This window comes from Anomalospiza imberbis, chromosome 6 (assembly GCF_031753505.1).
Source record: "Anomalospiza imberbis isolate Cuckoo-Finch-1a 21T00152 chromosome 6, ASM3175350v1, whole genome shotgun sequence".
NCBI classification, from domain to species: domain Eukaryota; kingdom Metazoa; phylum Chordata; class Aves; order Passeriformes; family Viduidae; genus Anomalospiza; species Anomalospiza imberbis.
The window spans coordinates 12,272,874-12,286,762 of NC_089686.1; the positions used below are offsets into that span (position 1 = coordinate 12,272,874).

The following is a 13,889-nucleotide window of genomic DNA, read 5'->3' on the forward strand; positions in this document are numbered from 1 at the left end:
CATAAAACAGAAGATGGGCTAAATTAAATTCATAGAGTAGTTGCAATCACTTTTCCAGGTCACATTTCAAATCTCTGACTACCTCTCCATACTTCTGAACTTTTGGATTCTCTTACAAAGAAGTGAAAGATTTAAAGAGAAAGCATATTGCCTGACATTTCCAGCCAGATTACAGAGAATGCCAAAAGTATGTCAAAATTTGAACACAAGCAAGCTAACTTTGTGTCTTTATCCAATATCAATTACTCTGTGGTTCAAAGCTAGTTTTAACATACTCCAAACTGCAATTAATGGTGAGCTAGCCTGCATTTTTTAATTGTTGACAAAAAATGTAAGCTTCCTAGTCACATGTATGAATAGATTAGATTCCCCACATGTCCTGACAGGAGGTTTCTCAAAGGCTTAAAGCTCACCCTACCCTCTCACTCTTCAACCATCCTTCCTGCCAACATAGCTATCAAGGGAGCTCCTGTGTGGCTTTATGGCACCTCTTAGACATCCAGCTCTCCCTGATGGAAAAACGGGAGCCAAAACACAAGCAGTGTTACTTAGTAAATTAAGAGAAGCTCATTCAGAACTTACACCTTATAGGAGACAAATTATTGACCAAAGCACTTCTCCCTAAAGCAGTGCTTCCTAGCAAGAGAGGGAGCAGCTAAGGGTGAGGCCCCAAAGCAGGTAATGCTTTACACATGGCTGCAGGCCCTTTGCAGCAGAGGCTCAGGCAGCAGTACCCAGACTGAGGCAGAATTCACCCCCATGGCAGCAGCTGAACAACAGACTCAGTGTCAGGGTCTCATTTCTCCCCATTTCAGTCCTGTACTATTTTCTCCCCTGCAGAAATCACAATGCAAATATCCTCTTTAAGTTATAAAATCCCTGTACTAAATAACCACCTTCAGTAGCTCTCTCACCCCAGAAACCAGGGACACCAATGATTGCTTTCCAGCTCACATCTCTCCAACCAAATCCCAACCACAACCTCCATCCCACTGTGAAAACTTCAGTACTTGCTCCTTTAAGGCCAGTCTCACCCTAGTCACACCTTTTATCATCCCCAGCCACCTCCCCCTTAGCCTCCATACACCCCCAGAGACGCTCTGCTTACCAGAATACTCATCTCATTCTTGAGCACTACTCCAAACCTCCCCAGCAGTCCCTAACAGCCATCCCTACCCTGTCATCTCAGTCAGCTCCTCTGGCTCTGTCCCACTTCATACATGGTGTAAGTTGGCTCTCTGTAACTAGAGAAATCAAGATAGACTTTTCTGTCCGGTCAAAAAATGCTTAGCTTAGCAGCTGTACACCACCTGCTTTAAAAAAAACCCCAAACTTATTTCTGCTCCCCCATGTCTTTTTACCAGCAAGGGGGGGGATGTTTCAAAACCTCAAATCAGACTCAGTTACAGAAACGATGGGAACACTTGAACCAGAGTCTTTCTGGAAAGAAATTGCCCTTCTGAAAAGAAGGCAGTGCCCATCCAGGGGCAGATCTGCAAGTTAAGGTGCATCTCAGGTAGCTTGACAAAAAAGCCTTCTGGTACATGCGATGGTGGGACAGATGTTCAGTGCTGCATTCTTATAATAAAAACAAGCTTCAAATGATTAAGCTGAAAATAAAAAAATAGTGTTTCTGTGGAGAAAACAATGTAAGAGAGCAAGCAGAATGCAAAATTACACAAAGACAGAACAAAATACATTCATAGGGGAAGAGAAAAGGCAGCAACAAGAATTTAGTTCTGTCTTAATTTCAGAAGTGTACTTCCTACACTAGGCTAACATTATCTAAGTCAACTCAATGTCAAATGCATGAAAAAAACCTTCTTTAGTAAATTAAAGAATTTACTGTTAATATTTATCTATTCTCCCCACATCTCATAACATCATCCAATTTAATACTACTCCAGTTAAAAAATAAAACTTTGATACTGAAAATGCTTATTCCAAATTAAATAGCTTTATTAGCATGTGCCTTCCACTACATTAATTACAGAAACTTCCTCTGTGATTTGTCAGGATCGAATCTTTATTTTGACATCCTTTTCTGGTTACGAAAATTTCAGTGTAGGCTTATGTTGACACATATTTTCTTCGTTAAGGATAAGCAGCGTCAACATCAGCCTACACCAAAATTAAATTAAGGACATTATCAAAGTATACTAATCTGAGAAAAAAAAATTAAGTTACAGAAACAGTTTGAAACTTATTTTAACGTTGCTTGGGGTTTTATTTTTATAGCTGTCAACATTCAAAAGATGAAATAGAGGATAAGAAATGAAAGGGTGGGAGTAAAATTTAGAAGTTTAATTCTATCTTCTTTCTGAATAATGTAGTTTCATAACAGTATAAAAAATTCTTCAACCACAGGTGTAAAAATTTTTTAAACCCTTATGATTTTGCCCATCACTGCTTAAACTAATTAGTAATGCTATCTTCTGACAAATTTTATTTTAAACTTTCAACAACAACAGAAGCCCAGTGAGAAGTATTAGTTGGTGGTCGGAAACAAGGATTATAACTCCATTATATTAACTCACTTTTGGCATTATACACATTTTGTTAGCTAGACTGTTAAACAGCAGTGATCATATCCACAGCTACAGTAGATACACTGTCACCTGAGAAGGAATTTAAAATGACAAAAAATACTCATTTAACTTATAGGTTCATAAGAGTATAACAGAATTTGACTTGCACAGTAGTGATATGAAAGGAGAGAATTTGCAATTATTTAAGAAGATATCATTTGGTTGCACAATTTTTAACTTGTTTAAGACAGCAATGTGGTCTAATATCCCCATAATAAAAATTATGTTAGTATGAAATAATGCAGATACCACCACTGACATTAGTATTACCTAAGTTGTGTGATGCATTTATCAATGATGAGAAAGTTTTAGACATGTACTTCTGGGAATGTTAAAAATGGCAATAATAATTACAGTTCTATCATGTTAATGCTTTTACTAAAACAGCCACTTTCTATGTGTTGAATTGAAATGGAAAGGAAAAACAACTGAACTTCAACACTACAAAGCTATTAAGAATCCCTCACCTTAGAGCAGGCTTTTTCAGTTTGCATGCATTGAGAAGATTCACAGACCTGCTTAATCCAGATTGAGAGGTGCATAAACAAAGCAGAATAAAAAGTGAATGCAACAATAAAATGTGGAAACAAGACATTTACAAGACTTACATTAAAAGACAAAATTGCATGCTTTCAAGATATGAAATCACGTGCAAGAGTAAACAACAAAGCGCTTATTGACTCAGATGTTTGATCATTTCAAACCATACATTTAAGAACACCAATGTATCTTTGAATGACAAAATCTCAGCAGTGCCCCGATAGACTGACCATTTCTAAAGCGACTCAAAAATAGAATTAAAAATTAAAAAAAAAAAAATTGAAGAGGCTATCTGAAAGAACATGACAGATGATCCAGCTAAAAGACAAAGACTATTAAAAAAGCAACAACAAAGACAAGAAAATAAATCCTCATATATACATACATATACCACTGCATAGCATGAATGTTTCAGGCAGTTGCATTACTGAATTGTGGTGAACAAATCTGGCCAAAATTAAAAAGATATATACCTTATTACTAAAATTACTTGGGAAAATATAAAAGCTTTTTAATAAAAGAAATAAAAAAACAGTGCACAATGCTCTTAAGGCAGAAACTGATGGAATTAATATTTTGTCTAGCACTCATTCTGACCCTCATTTAAATCAATTAGAATGAATTCAGAAATAACATGTGACTTTAATTTCATTACGCCTCTGAGCAAAATGCACTAATAACTTTAATTGTTAGAGATATTGTGAAGTGGTGCAATAGTTTTTCCACTTGAAGTTCAGTGGAGAGGGATTTCTTTTTTAATTTATATTCTAAATATTTTAAACCGTTTTCTTTGAGAGATGAGTGTTACACAGAGCATTTAATTGAAGGTTTGATTCAGAGTTTGTGTGTGTGCCAGTTACAAACCATCACTGCCCCCCAACATTAATTCCAGGCGACTGAACAATTTCCTAGGGGCCATGTGTTTAGAGTTTAGAAGAACAGGAATTTATCATATTAAAGTATTTTATTCTCCCTCCAAACAAAGCTCTTTATGTTTTCTTTGTTCCTGCTTCTTCCTTTTGATCTCCATTGTCAGAGTTTTGCACCATTGTAATACTTTGCAATCTGCTGGGGGAGAAAGAATGACTGATTGTCTCCTTTTGAAAGGCAAAGTATGTGCAAGCCTGCAGCCTGCACCAGCATCCCTACTGGGAAAGGTACTGTCTGCATTCTCCTTCCTTACTTTTTTTTCCCCCTCAACTCTTGGAAACAAAGCTATCCTGGATGAGTCACAAAACCTTAGATTTTAATAGGGAACACAAAACATCACTACTACGCACTGGCCAAATTCCAAAGACAAATTTAGTGTTAAGCAGCAAACTTCAAGCCACATTAAATGCCAAAGAAAGAGTGCAGGGGGAAGGGAAAGTTCTGCTCACAATACACTAAACTTATCCCATTTGGAATGAAAATTTCAAATAGTTATTCTAAGCCTAAAGTTTAGAATAAGACTATGGCAGCATTCAAAACCCTGTTACTCAAAATAGCTCATATATTTCTAAATCACAGAATTAGTAAATATATTAAAATTCAAATCAAATCCTCTGATCAAAGGTTGCTTGTGAAGATGACATGGAAACACTTTTCAAAGCCAGGCAATTCTTGATTGTTCATCTGTGTCAGGTGATTGTTCAACCCATCTCAGAATCACTCCAGCTCTCTGTTAGCTGGCTGGCACCCAGAGCTGTGTTCACATGGTCCCCAGAGCCTGAGTGCAGCAGCTCCTCTTGGTGCTTGACCACAGTCTTTGGTCCCAGTACCACCAGCATCACCAGGCTTTCTATCTTGCACTGTATTACCACCATATACGTTTATAATCCAGTTGATCCATGCTTTGGATTTGTGCTTTTGCTCTATCCAAGTTATTTCAGTCCTTCCTTAACCTGGATAATTGTGTTTTGACTGTAAGGTCTGAATGCTGAAGCAGGGTTTGGTGCCCTCAATTCTAATTGAAGTCAGAGTCAGTTAAGGTTACTCAATGCTTTGCAAGATCTGGCTCTAATTATCACATTAGGTCCTATAAGAACCTACTGATACCCAGAGATACATGTTTTACATAAGGAAAAGCAGTATGCATAGAGGTTAAATGATTTGCATAAGGTCACTGAGAGAATATATGGCAGAAGTCAAATAAAAGCCTGCTAGCTCCACCTTTTCAGCCTCAAGCATTTTTTATTACCTCCAATTTTATATTCCTGCCAGAAGAAGTCATTTCCATTTCAAATATTAAATGGGAAATCAGAAAATGCAGCGAACTCTGAACCACATCTCCTTGGTAATCCAGCAAGGCAGATAAGCCATATACCAACCTGTGGGTTCAAATGAGTTAACCAATACATTTAATACAGCTATTGTATGAAATGAGATTGTGTCTGCAGACATACCAGTAAATACTTCTGTCTCTAAGCAGGAGAATGTATGGATGTTCACTTAGTCCCCATGCAGACTATTTGCATATATTTACATAAATAATGCAAACAAACTGTTTCAAGGGACAGACTAATGTCATTTCAACTGGACATCATACAGTCTTAACCTAAACAGTGCTAAGTATAGGAGAAGAGAGGAATCAGAAAATATTTGATTGTAAGCCCTCTTTGCATAAGGCAGTAAAACATTTGGGAAGGACTCCATTCACTTGCATTTTCTCTTGGATATATGGTCACAGGTAATAAAAAATAAAAGATTCTATTTTTTACTATTGCAATCGTAGCAGATATTTGTCAGTCTCAACAGCAGATCAAAAGTTTAGAAGATGACTCAGCAAAAAAGATTTTTTCCCTTTCTACCGTTGTTTTAATTTTCATTTTTCAAACTCTACCTTTTCAACTGTGCACCTGTGTTGTATAGAAAAATTATTAAAAGCATTCATGTAAAAATTAAGTTTGAAAACATCTATAAACACTTAAGACTATTTTCAGCTGCTGTGTCACATGACCATATTTTGGACTAAAGAATACCTACACTACAAATAATCCACAGTTCTAGAAGCACTTCGTAAGGAAAGAGCTTTGCTTAATAGAAATCAGAAGTAAAAAATAGCTTGAAATTTCCCACCATCTGTAAACTGTGCAACTGAGAGAAGCTTCTAACACAAATAAACAAGTCCTACTCCTTGAAAAAGGAAGCTATTTGATTTTGCTGATGTATTTCCATTACTGTTTTATGCATAAACACATGCATTTCCTGAAGGTAAAAGGGTCCAATATAAATACAAAGTGTGATTGAATTCATCTTAAGGATTCATAATGAATTACTCTACTTGACCGTATACAAGAAAGATATTTGGAGCACTTACTGTATCATCTTTGAATACTGAATATGTGGAACATAATTTACTATAAAACCCTGAAATCTGATCAGTTATTTCAAGGTTCACTGTTAAATGATTAGAGAATAATTTACCAAAAAATGTTTTGTACAGAAATTAATCAATGAGGTTCTTGCCACTCCACTTTATTCCTCTTGAAGTACATTTATAGGCAAGGCATAGAAATCTTCTTTAATATAGTTTAATAAAGGTAACAATAAAGAACATTTTCATATTAAAGACACCAATACAGAATTTTAGAGCATTTGAAGGAAGCAATAATTGTACAGCACCTGAATTTACAACTGCTTTTTTCAGGACATGAAACAATCCCACCCTCCTAAGCACTCTTAATAAATGCTCACCTATTTCAGCAAAACTGTCCATATAATTTTTTTCTTCGCCAAAACTGAACACACATTTTCATGCTGCATATTTAAAGCACCTTCAGCCTACCTTCTTCAGCAATATGAAGGGACAAAGCATAATAAAAGGGTACTAAATACTTGGCCTGTGGAAGAATTTGTCCCACAGTAATCAAGACAGTCTAAAAATACTCCCTAAGGATGCTCTCCAAGGACTTTCCCACTGGTATTCTGGGTATCCAGGCTGCACGTGTGTCAGGTGGAAGGGATACAGGGTGCCACTTATCTACAGGGATCCTAAGCTAGGATAATACCTACAGGCTGCAGGCAATACCAGATGAAACACCTGAACTACACAAAGGCCTCCAAGAACAGAGAAAGCGTGAGGATGATCCTGACCTGCACTTCACCCACCCGACTCTGGGGCAGAAAGTCCTATGCTGAACCCTAGAGACAGAGCACAGAGACTCAGGAATCACATCCTCTGTACACAGGTGAAGTCTCCCAGTGCCTTATATGTTTTATAAGTACTAGTTGAACTTAATTAGGAAGAATGAAATTATGATAATTATTAAGAAAAAAATAATTTGTGAAGAACAAATGTGTTTTAAAATTCAGCATGTACTAAATAGAACTCCTTTTAAAACACAAAGACATCTCATTTTCTAAAAGGAAAGTTCTTTCACCCATTTTCAAACCTCTACAAATCCAATAATGGGACAGTTTGGACAGTATTTGCTTTCCTTCTCTTCTGTTAAGGTTTGATTCACACCAGCCTGCCAAAGCCTACAGCTGCAGCAAGCTCCAGCTCTTAAGAGAACTCACAGGAGTTCATTTTTGTGACATAAACAAAAATGGTATTTTCCAAATGTAATTGTGCACAATGCAACTCCTCTCTACAAAAACAGAACCTGGAGTTTCTTGAAAATCAGTCCCCTTGAACATAGTAACAAAAAACTGGCATATCCTTAGCCACCATCTCCCCTTTGAGGAAGAATTCCTTTTAAGAGAGAGACCTCGGATCTTAGCAGGTTAATGCTCTCATCTCTACAACTCACCCTCACTCAGAGCTGACAGCATCATCACTACAAAAAGATGAGGAGACACACAAAAGAAATGTACAAAAAAATCCCCCAACCTAAACCCCAAATCCCACACTATGATCTTTTACACACCTACCACATGGCAGATTAGCACCACAATAACTGCCACATATAACTTGAACTTGCTTCACCCAATCCATTCCATTCCTTATAACCCAGATGTATAAAACATTTCGTATATTTAAAAACAGCTACACACAAAGCAAACTGGGACAGATCAGTAATTTTTAAAAGGGCTTAATACATGCTAATGATAAGATATCTAAAGATGTATGTTTTCATTTGCATAAATATGTGCTAGGCATAGGATTTTCCTCCTCCCTGAGATGGTGCTAACCCTGTGCATGCAGTTTATATGATAATTTTGTTAGTGAGAGAAAACCACCAAAGATAACATACTGATTTGCAATGATAACACTGTTTCTCTGCAGACTATATATTTTCTACTACCTACTCAAAGAATTCTTGCACCACTTTTCACATCCTGTTGGGCAACAGCACAGTAGAAATGCTTTATTCTCCCAGTGCTAAATTCTTAAAAGCAAGAAATGTACACAAACCAGTAAGACCAAGGATTGTGCATTCTTTCAATACTCATGGTAATAACCTTAATTGTAATTAGAATGAATAAATTTAAAGCCTCTTAGAATTAAATCCATCTCCTTTTCTTTCTGAACCAAATATTCAGTCTGCTGCTTTGCAAGTAAGAAAAACTACATATCTAGAAGATTAAAACAGGAGCTATACCATGCTTTCAATTCCATGGTTGTAAGGTTTCTCATAGGTGCCTACCTTTTTGCTGCTGGTGATACAGTCTCCTTTCTGGTTCCTGATGGAGAAGGTAAAGAGCCACTTGGTTTCTTTGGTAATACAGTTCCATTGTTAACTGTAGTCCTTAAAGGCAGGGTTTGTACCAGTGGTCTTGCTGTAAAACAAGCATAAGATGAAATCATTGCCTTCATTTACTTTTCTGTGTTTTTTCTTCAGCAAAGAACACTAAAATATTTTAAATTTTCCATGTAGTGTGCCATTTTTGTGTCACTATGGCCAAATTCAGCATAGATGAGGGTTTTATTATTGAGTAATTTTAAAAAATTATTATTATTCATAATAATAATAGTCCTATCAAGTAAAAACTCTGTCCTAGATTAAGGACCTTAGTGGTAAGCACAAAAGTAGTTGTTATCCTCAAAACCAATCCTGCTCAGTCAAAGGAGCATCAGCCTCTTGCCCACCTGGATAGCATCCAGAGGAGTGCTAGAAATGAAGGCAAGTTGTCATCCCAGAAATTCCTGCTCTTCATCCCTCAGTCTTGTTGGAGGTTTTCCACAAGTAAATTATCTATTAAGAAATTTCTACTCCCCACAAAAGGTCTTTTTTTCAAGGAATGTGGGCTTATGTTTGATAGAAGGAATTTACCCTTTATTCAGAAAAAGCTACTGAAATCAGCAGAAGAGTGAAGAGTGAAGCTGGCATTATCTACCTACATTCTTCTGATCAAATGTCGGCTCAAAAAAAGGATCTATGTGTCATAGGTGTAATTAACAGAATAACAGAAAAGTCCAATTCAAGTAGTTAGAAGTTAGTTGCAAAAACAGTGTTTAAAACTGCAAGCAATGAGTACCAACACAAATACTACTGTGGATCATAGCCTTGAAACACAGACACAAACATGACTTGTGCTCTCTCTACAGCAGAGAAAAAAGCTTGAATCACTTGAAATTTGACAGGACTTTGTATTACAAGCCATTGTAAAGATGCCAAAAGCCTCTGGGTTCAGAGAAACACCTCTTGAGAGAAGGCAGCAGTAACAAGTCACTTTAGGAATATAAAATTTGATTGAACTTGGAGAGGATGGCAGGGAGAATACCTATGAAATGTTTTTCAAAAAAGACTGACAAGGATAAAAGGACTAAAAGCCTAAACTGAAACAGTACCAATTGTATACAATTGTAGGTCATATTGTAACAACCTCTTATTGTAGCACTGAGAGCAAGCATTTATTGACTTGTTCACCCTAAGTTTTGATATACTGAACAAAAAGATAGACGTGAAAAACTGTGCCTTCAGAAGATTGTCAGTACATATGGTCTACTAGAGACAACTTGCAAGACAAACTTTGTCTTGAAACTTTGTTAGAATGCACACTTACTCATTACGTGTTTGCTTAGAGGAGAAAAATTTATTTGCTCAGAGGAGAAAAATTTAGAAAACAACCTATAAGGGAAATACTGAAGGAATGAGGCTTATTTGGCTTAGAAGAGTGAAGAATGACAGGAAAGAAAGTCAACAAATGAGATAAAAAGAAAATTTTCTCTATGCTCACTGCGGGTGCCTTCCAGCCCTGCCTTCCATGATCTGTTTTAACTGACTAATGCTGCCTTTAGAGCTTATACAAAACATCTGAATTTATTTGGCTTCCCAAGCATCTATTTATTTTTTTATTAATGAATTCAGATATAATTCTATTTACTTCTCCTTCATTAATTTTTTGGTATATTAAATTCTTTTTACAGTTTTGTGCTGGAAGCTCTGCTGCTTGTTTCCTAACTGCTGCACTGTTGCAATTAATCCATATGTATAAAACTGATTCTGTTGCATTTTACAGAATCACAGGTAGCTACAGTTGAGAAGTTGTGGACCTGTCTCCAGGTGATCTTTCTGTAGCCCACAAAACTATGAACTTTCAGAAGACAAATTAGAACAGTAATTGAAGTTAAAAAAATATTAAAATATTTTCCTTATTTGTAGTTATTTAAAAAGAATGCCTACTAAAGAGTAGCTGGAGTGAACTAGCTGGAGTCTGTTTACTCTCCTAACCTTATGAAATCGAAACTTGCAGCAGCCAGGAATAAACCCTACAACCTTTAACAGAAGTTTTGCTTCAGATCCAGAACCAATCCACAACCCACACTTCTGGAAACAGAGATTTAAATGGTCAGCTAGTGTAGAAAGCAACACCATGAAACTCTTGTACAACATACAGAAAAACTGTGCATTATTCAATAAATTCACTGTTTACTCAGGAGCTATTTAGTTTTACTTACAACAGCTAGTTCACACCAGTGGTAACTGGCATCACAGTCACACAATCCCAAACATGTCATTGCTGTTAGAAGTCAGTAACACACTATTACTGCTTTGTCAGTAATGTTTATTTTGGAAGTTCTGGTGCTTCAAGGTCTTACCTGTGGTAGCAGGACTGACAAGTTTATCAGCCTCAGCAGCAGCTTTTTTAATCATACTCTGATCTATGGATTAATAGGGCTGTTAAGTTTACAAACAAACCAACAATTGCAAAAGGAAAGAACAACAAACACAAGTAAAACAAAGGCAGGAAGCCATACTGAAACTCCACCAAGCAGTAGAATTAAATAAGGAAAGGGAAAAAAACCCAAACAACTGAACAAAAACTCAAAACACCATTAGGGAAGGTGCTCCACAAATGGACAAGATAAGCCGCTCCCTTTCCATGATGTATACTGCTTTTAAGCTGCTTAGCTCAAGAACACAAAGACTGAAAACCAGCTCAAGATTTTTCCATTATAGATTTGAAAGTCTGAAACTTGAAATCTTTAAATTAATTTTAAATCTGAAGTACTCAGAAAAAATAAAGGCATTTGTCCCATGAAGAATCTTTTCCAGACTTTATACAGTACCAAGGAGATCCTGTTTTTCCAAAGGCACAGACCTCGCCCAACACACACACTTAATCCTCATCCACTTCCATCTATAGATCAAATGATAACAGCAGCACACAGTATGATTCAAACCCCAGTTTGCATGGACACAATTTCTGTGACACTCTGTGGGATCAAATTACACTTGTTAAAATTCCAGATGTGGAATTAGTCATTAAACAATATAAGGCAAATAAACACAGGTTCAGTCCATGCAGCCCAAGGGGTATGAGAAGCCATCACTCCAGCTCCTCCCCTGTTTAACAAAGCCCCTCTCCTAAGAGTATCCATCAGAAACCTTCATAATGTTATTCCAAACTAAAATTATTCTTATGCTAAATAATTGCATACAACTTTTGATAAAGTAGTTGTGCCTACAAAGGAATAATAGGTGATTATGTGAAACAGATCATATTTGACAAAACAGCTGGAAAAAAACAAGTGGTCCAAATACTTCAGATTCTCTTTCATGTTTATAATTCATGTCAAATAAGGTTGACCATACAGTAAATGATACAGCTGATGTACAGCAAAGTGAAAGTTCTTTACATAAACAGTCACAGTACCAATCTTCTCCAGAAATTAGGTGGGTTTTGTTGACAAATACCAGGACTAATTCTGGTAATTTGCAAGGGAAGAGCAGTTGACAATTTTAGTCCTCTATTTGCATTATTACAATAAAAAATCTTACACTGTAGTTTCACACACACGTTAAGAACCAGGCATGCAATACATACATTAAAAAAACCGCCCAAACCACACACACACACACAAATCCCACAAACAAACAAACCCCTACAAGACCAGTCATAACAGACAGGGGGATAGGCTTACAGCAGCTTTTCTCCAATGTACATTGAACTATGGCTCTAATGGTCTGCCATGACCAAGAAAACCTCTCCTGATTTAGAGTTCAACTCTGCTCACAGAATCCATGAAAATCTGGTTTGTATTTTGCTAAATAAAGCCAGCAGGCATGAAGAACAGATTTGGTTACAACTCAGTAATAATTACTAGACTTTATTTCCTCCATGCATCAGATAATATCTATTTTACAGGCAACAAGAAGCCTCTTAATTCCTTGTAAAACCAGATTTGATGGAACATATTATCACAGTGGAGGCTATCTTTAGTAACATTTAACTTATCTGATATTTTAATTTTTCTCTCAATAAAACAAAGAAAAAATAAGGAGATTACAACAGAAAGGGAAGAGAACATTAAGACAAGATCACAGATATTTTGTGCCTATTCCATCTGACAGCTAGCATGAGACACAACCAACTCATTATTTGGCTCTGTAATTCTGTCCCTTTCAGGTTTCCTCATCTCCTGACGCAAAACTTTGTAATAAACATGACATCTCAGTTCAGCAAATTAAGTAGTTCTCATCTAGTCTGTTAAATCAATGACTAGAACTAAATATTTGTTGCAGGGTCACAAATATATAACCAAGATGAAAGGAAGTCCTAACTTTAAACTGAGAAAATTATGAATCCATAATTAGGTAACATAATTCTCATACAAAATAAGGTTTTAATTAATATTAATACATATCAGGACCCCAAAAGAAACAACTTCTTAAGTTAGACAACAGAGAGCCTGTGAAGTCAGTACCTTCTTTCTACATCTAGGTTGCCACCACTCTTACTCCTAAGACCACCCTCAAATACCTTGTGTGTTCCTCTAAGCTGCACACAGGCAGCCTCCCAGGCCTTTGCAGCCTCACACACTACAGTAAATCACATTGGTTGAGTTCTAATAAACCTTTACTCCTGTGAAATGCTGGATGTCCAGGTCCAGCTTTTCTGAATTGTGCACAGAAAAACCCATTCCTGCAGAGCAGGAGCCACAGGAGAGCACAATGTGGCATGTAGGCACAGCACAGAATTCTGCCAAGCAGTGACCTCTGTCACACCTTGTACCTTGCTGGCTCTGCTGCTCTGGAACACGGTCAGGCAACAAACACAGCCCTACCTTTCATTCATAGCTGAGCAGCTGGTGTTTTACCATCTCCTTAGTCATGTCAACTCTGTGCTAGCTTAGAGCTCTGCCTTATGTCTGCATGATCCATAGACATTTAAGACATTTTAAATTAAATTTTAATTACATTTTACTTAAGTTTAATTCATTTTTAGGATAAAAAAAACCCAGCCTATTAGGAGTTTCACCCACAGAAGACAATGCCTTCCCTAAAGAGTTTATAAAATACCTTGATCAGAAGTAAGGAAGTGGTAGCAATGGTTAAATGTAGTTTGTGGATTAAGCATTAAGAAAATGCAAATGCTTTGCTGGTTCATGTA

At 36.7% G+C, this 13,889-nt stretch overlaps 2 protein-coding genes across 18 annotated transcripts in view; one reads left to right on the forward strand and one right to left on the reverse strand.

The window, feature by feature from the left end:
• SETD3 (SET domain containing 3, actin N3(tau)-histidine methyltransferase) overlaps positions 1-13,889 on the forward strand; it is a 611,377-nt gene that overhangs the window by 222,844 nt on the left and 374,644 nt on the right. The gene's annotated exons all lie outside the window — the stretch shown is intronic.
• Positions 1-13,889, reverse strand: part of EML1 (EMAP like 1) — a 121,054-nt gene that overhangs the window by 36,953 nt on the left and 70,212 nt on the right. For 5 of the 17 annotated variants that reach the window (XM_068192416.1, XM_068192401.1, XM_068192403.1 and 2 more), the window contains exons 3-5: positions 11,095-11,157; positions 8,699-8,831; positions 3,056-3,106 (exon numbers count right to left, since the gene is read on the reverse strand). In XM_068192416.1, the coding sequence (XP_068048517.1) occupies positions 3,056-3,106; positions 8,699-8,831; positions 11,095-11,157 (247 nt within the window). Of the gene's footprint in view, positions 1-3,055; positions 3,107-6,033; positions 6,040-8,698; positions 8,832-11,094; positions 11,158-13,889 lie in introns of those variants that run through there. The other 12 variants (XM_068192404.1, XM_068192408.1, XM_068192406.1 and 9 more) reach the window with 7 other exon arrangements.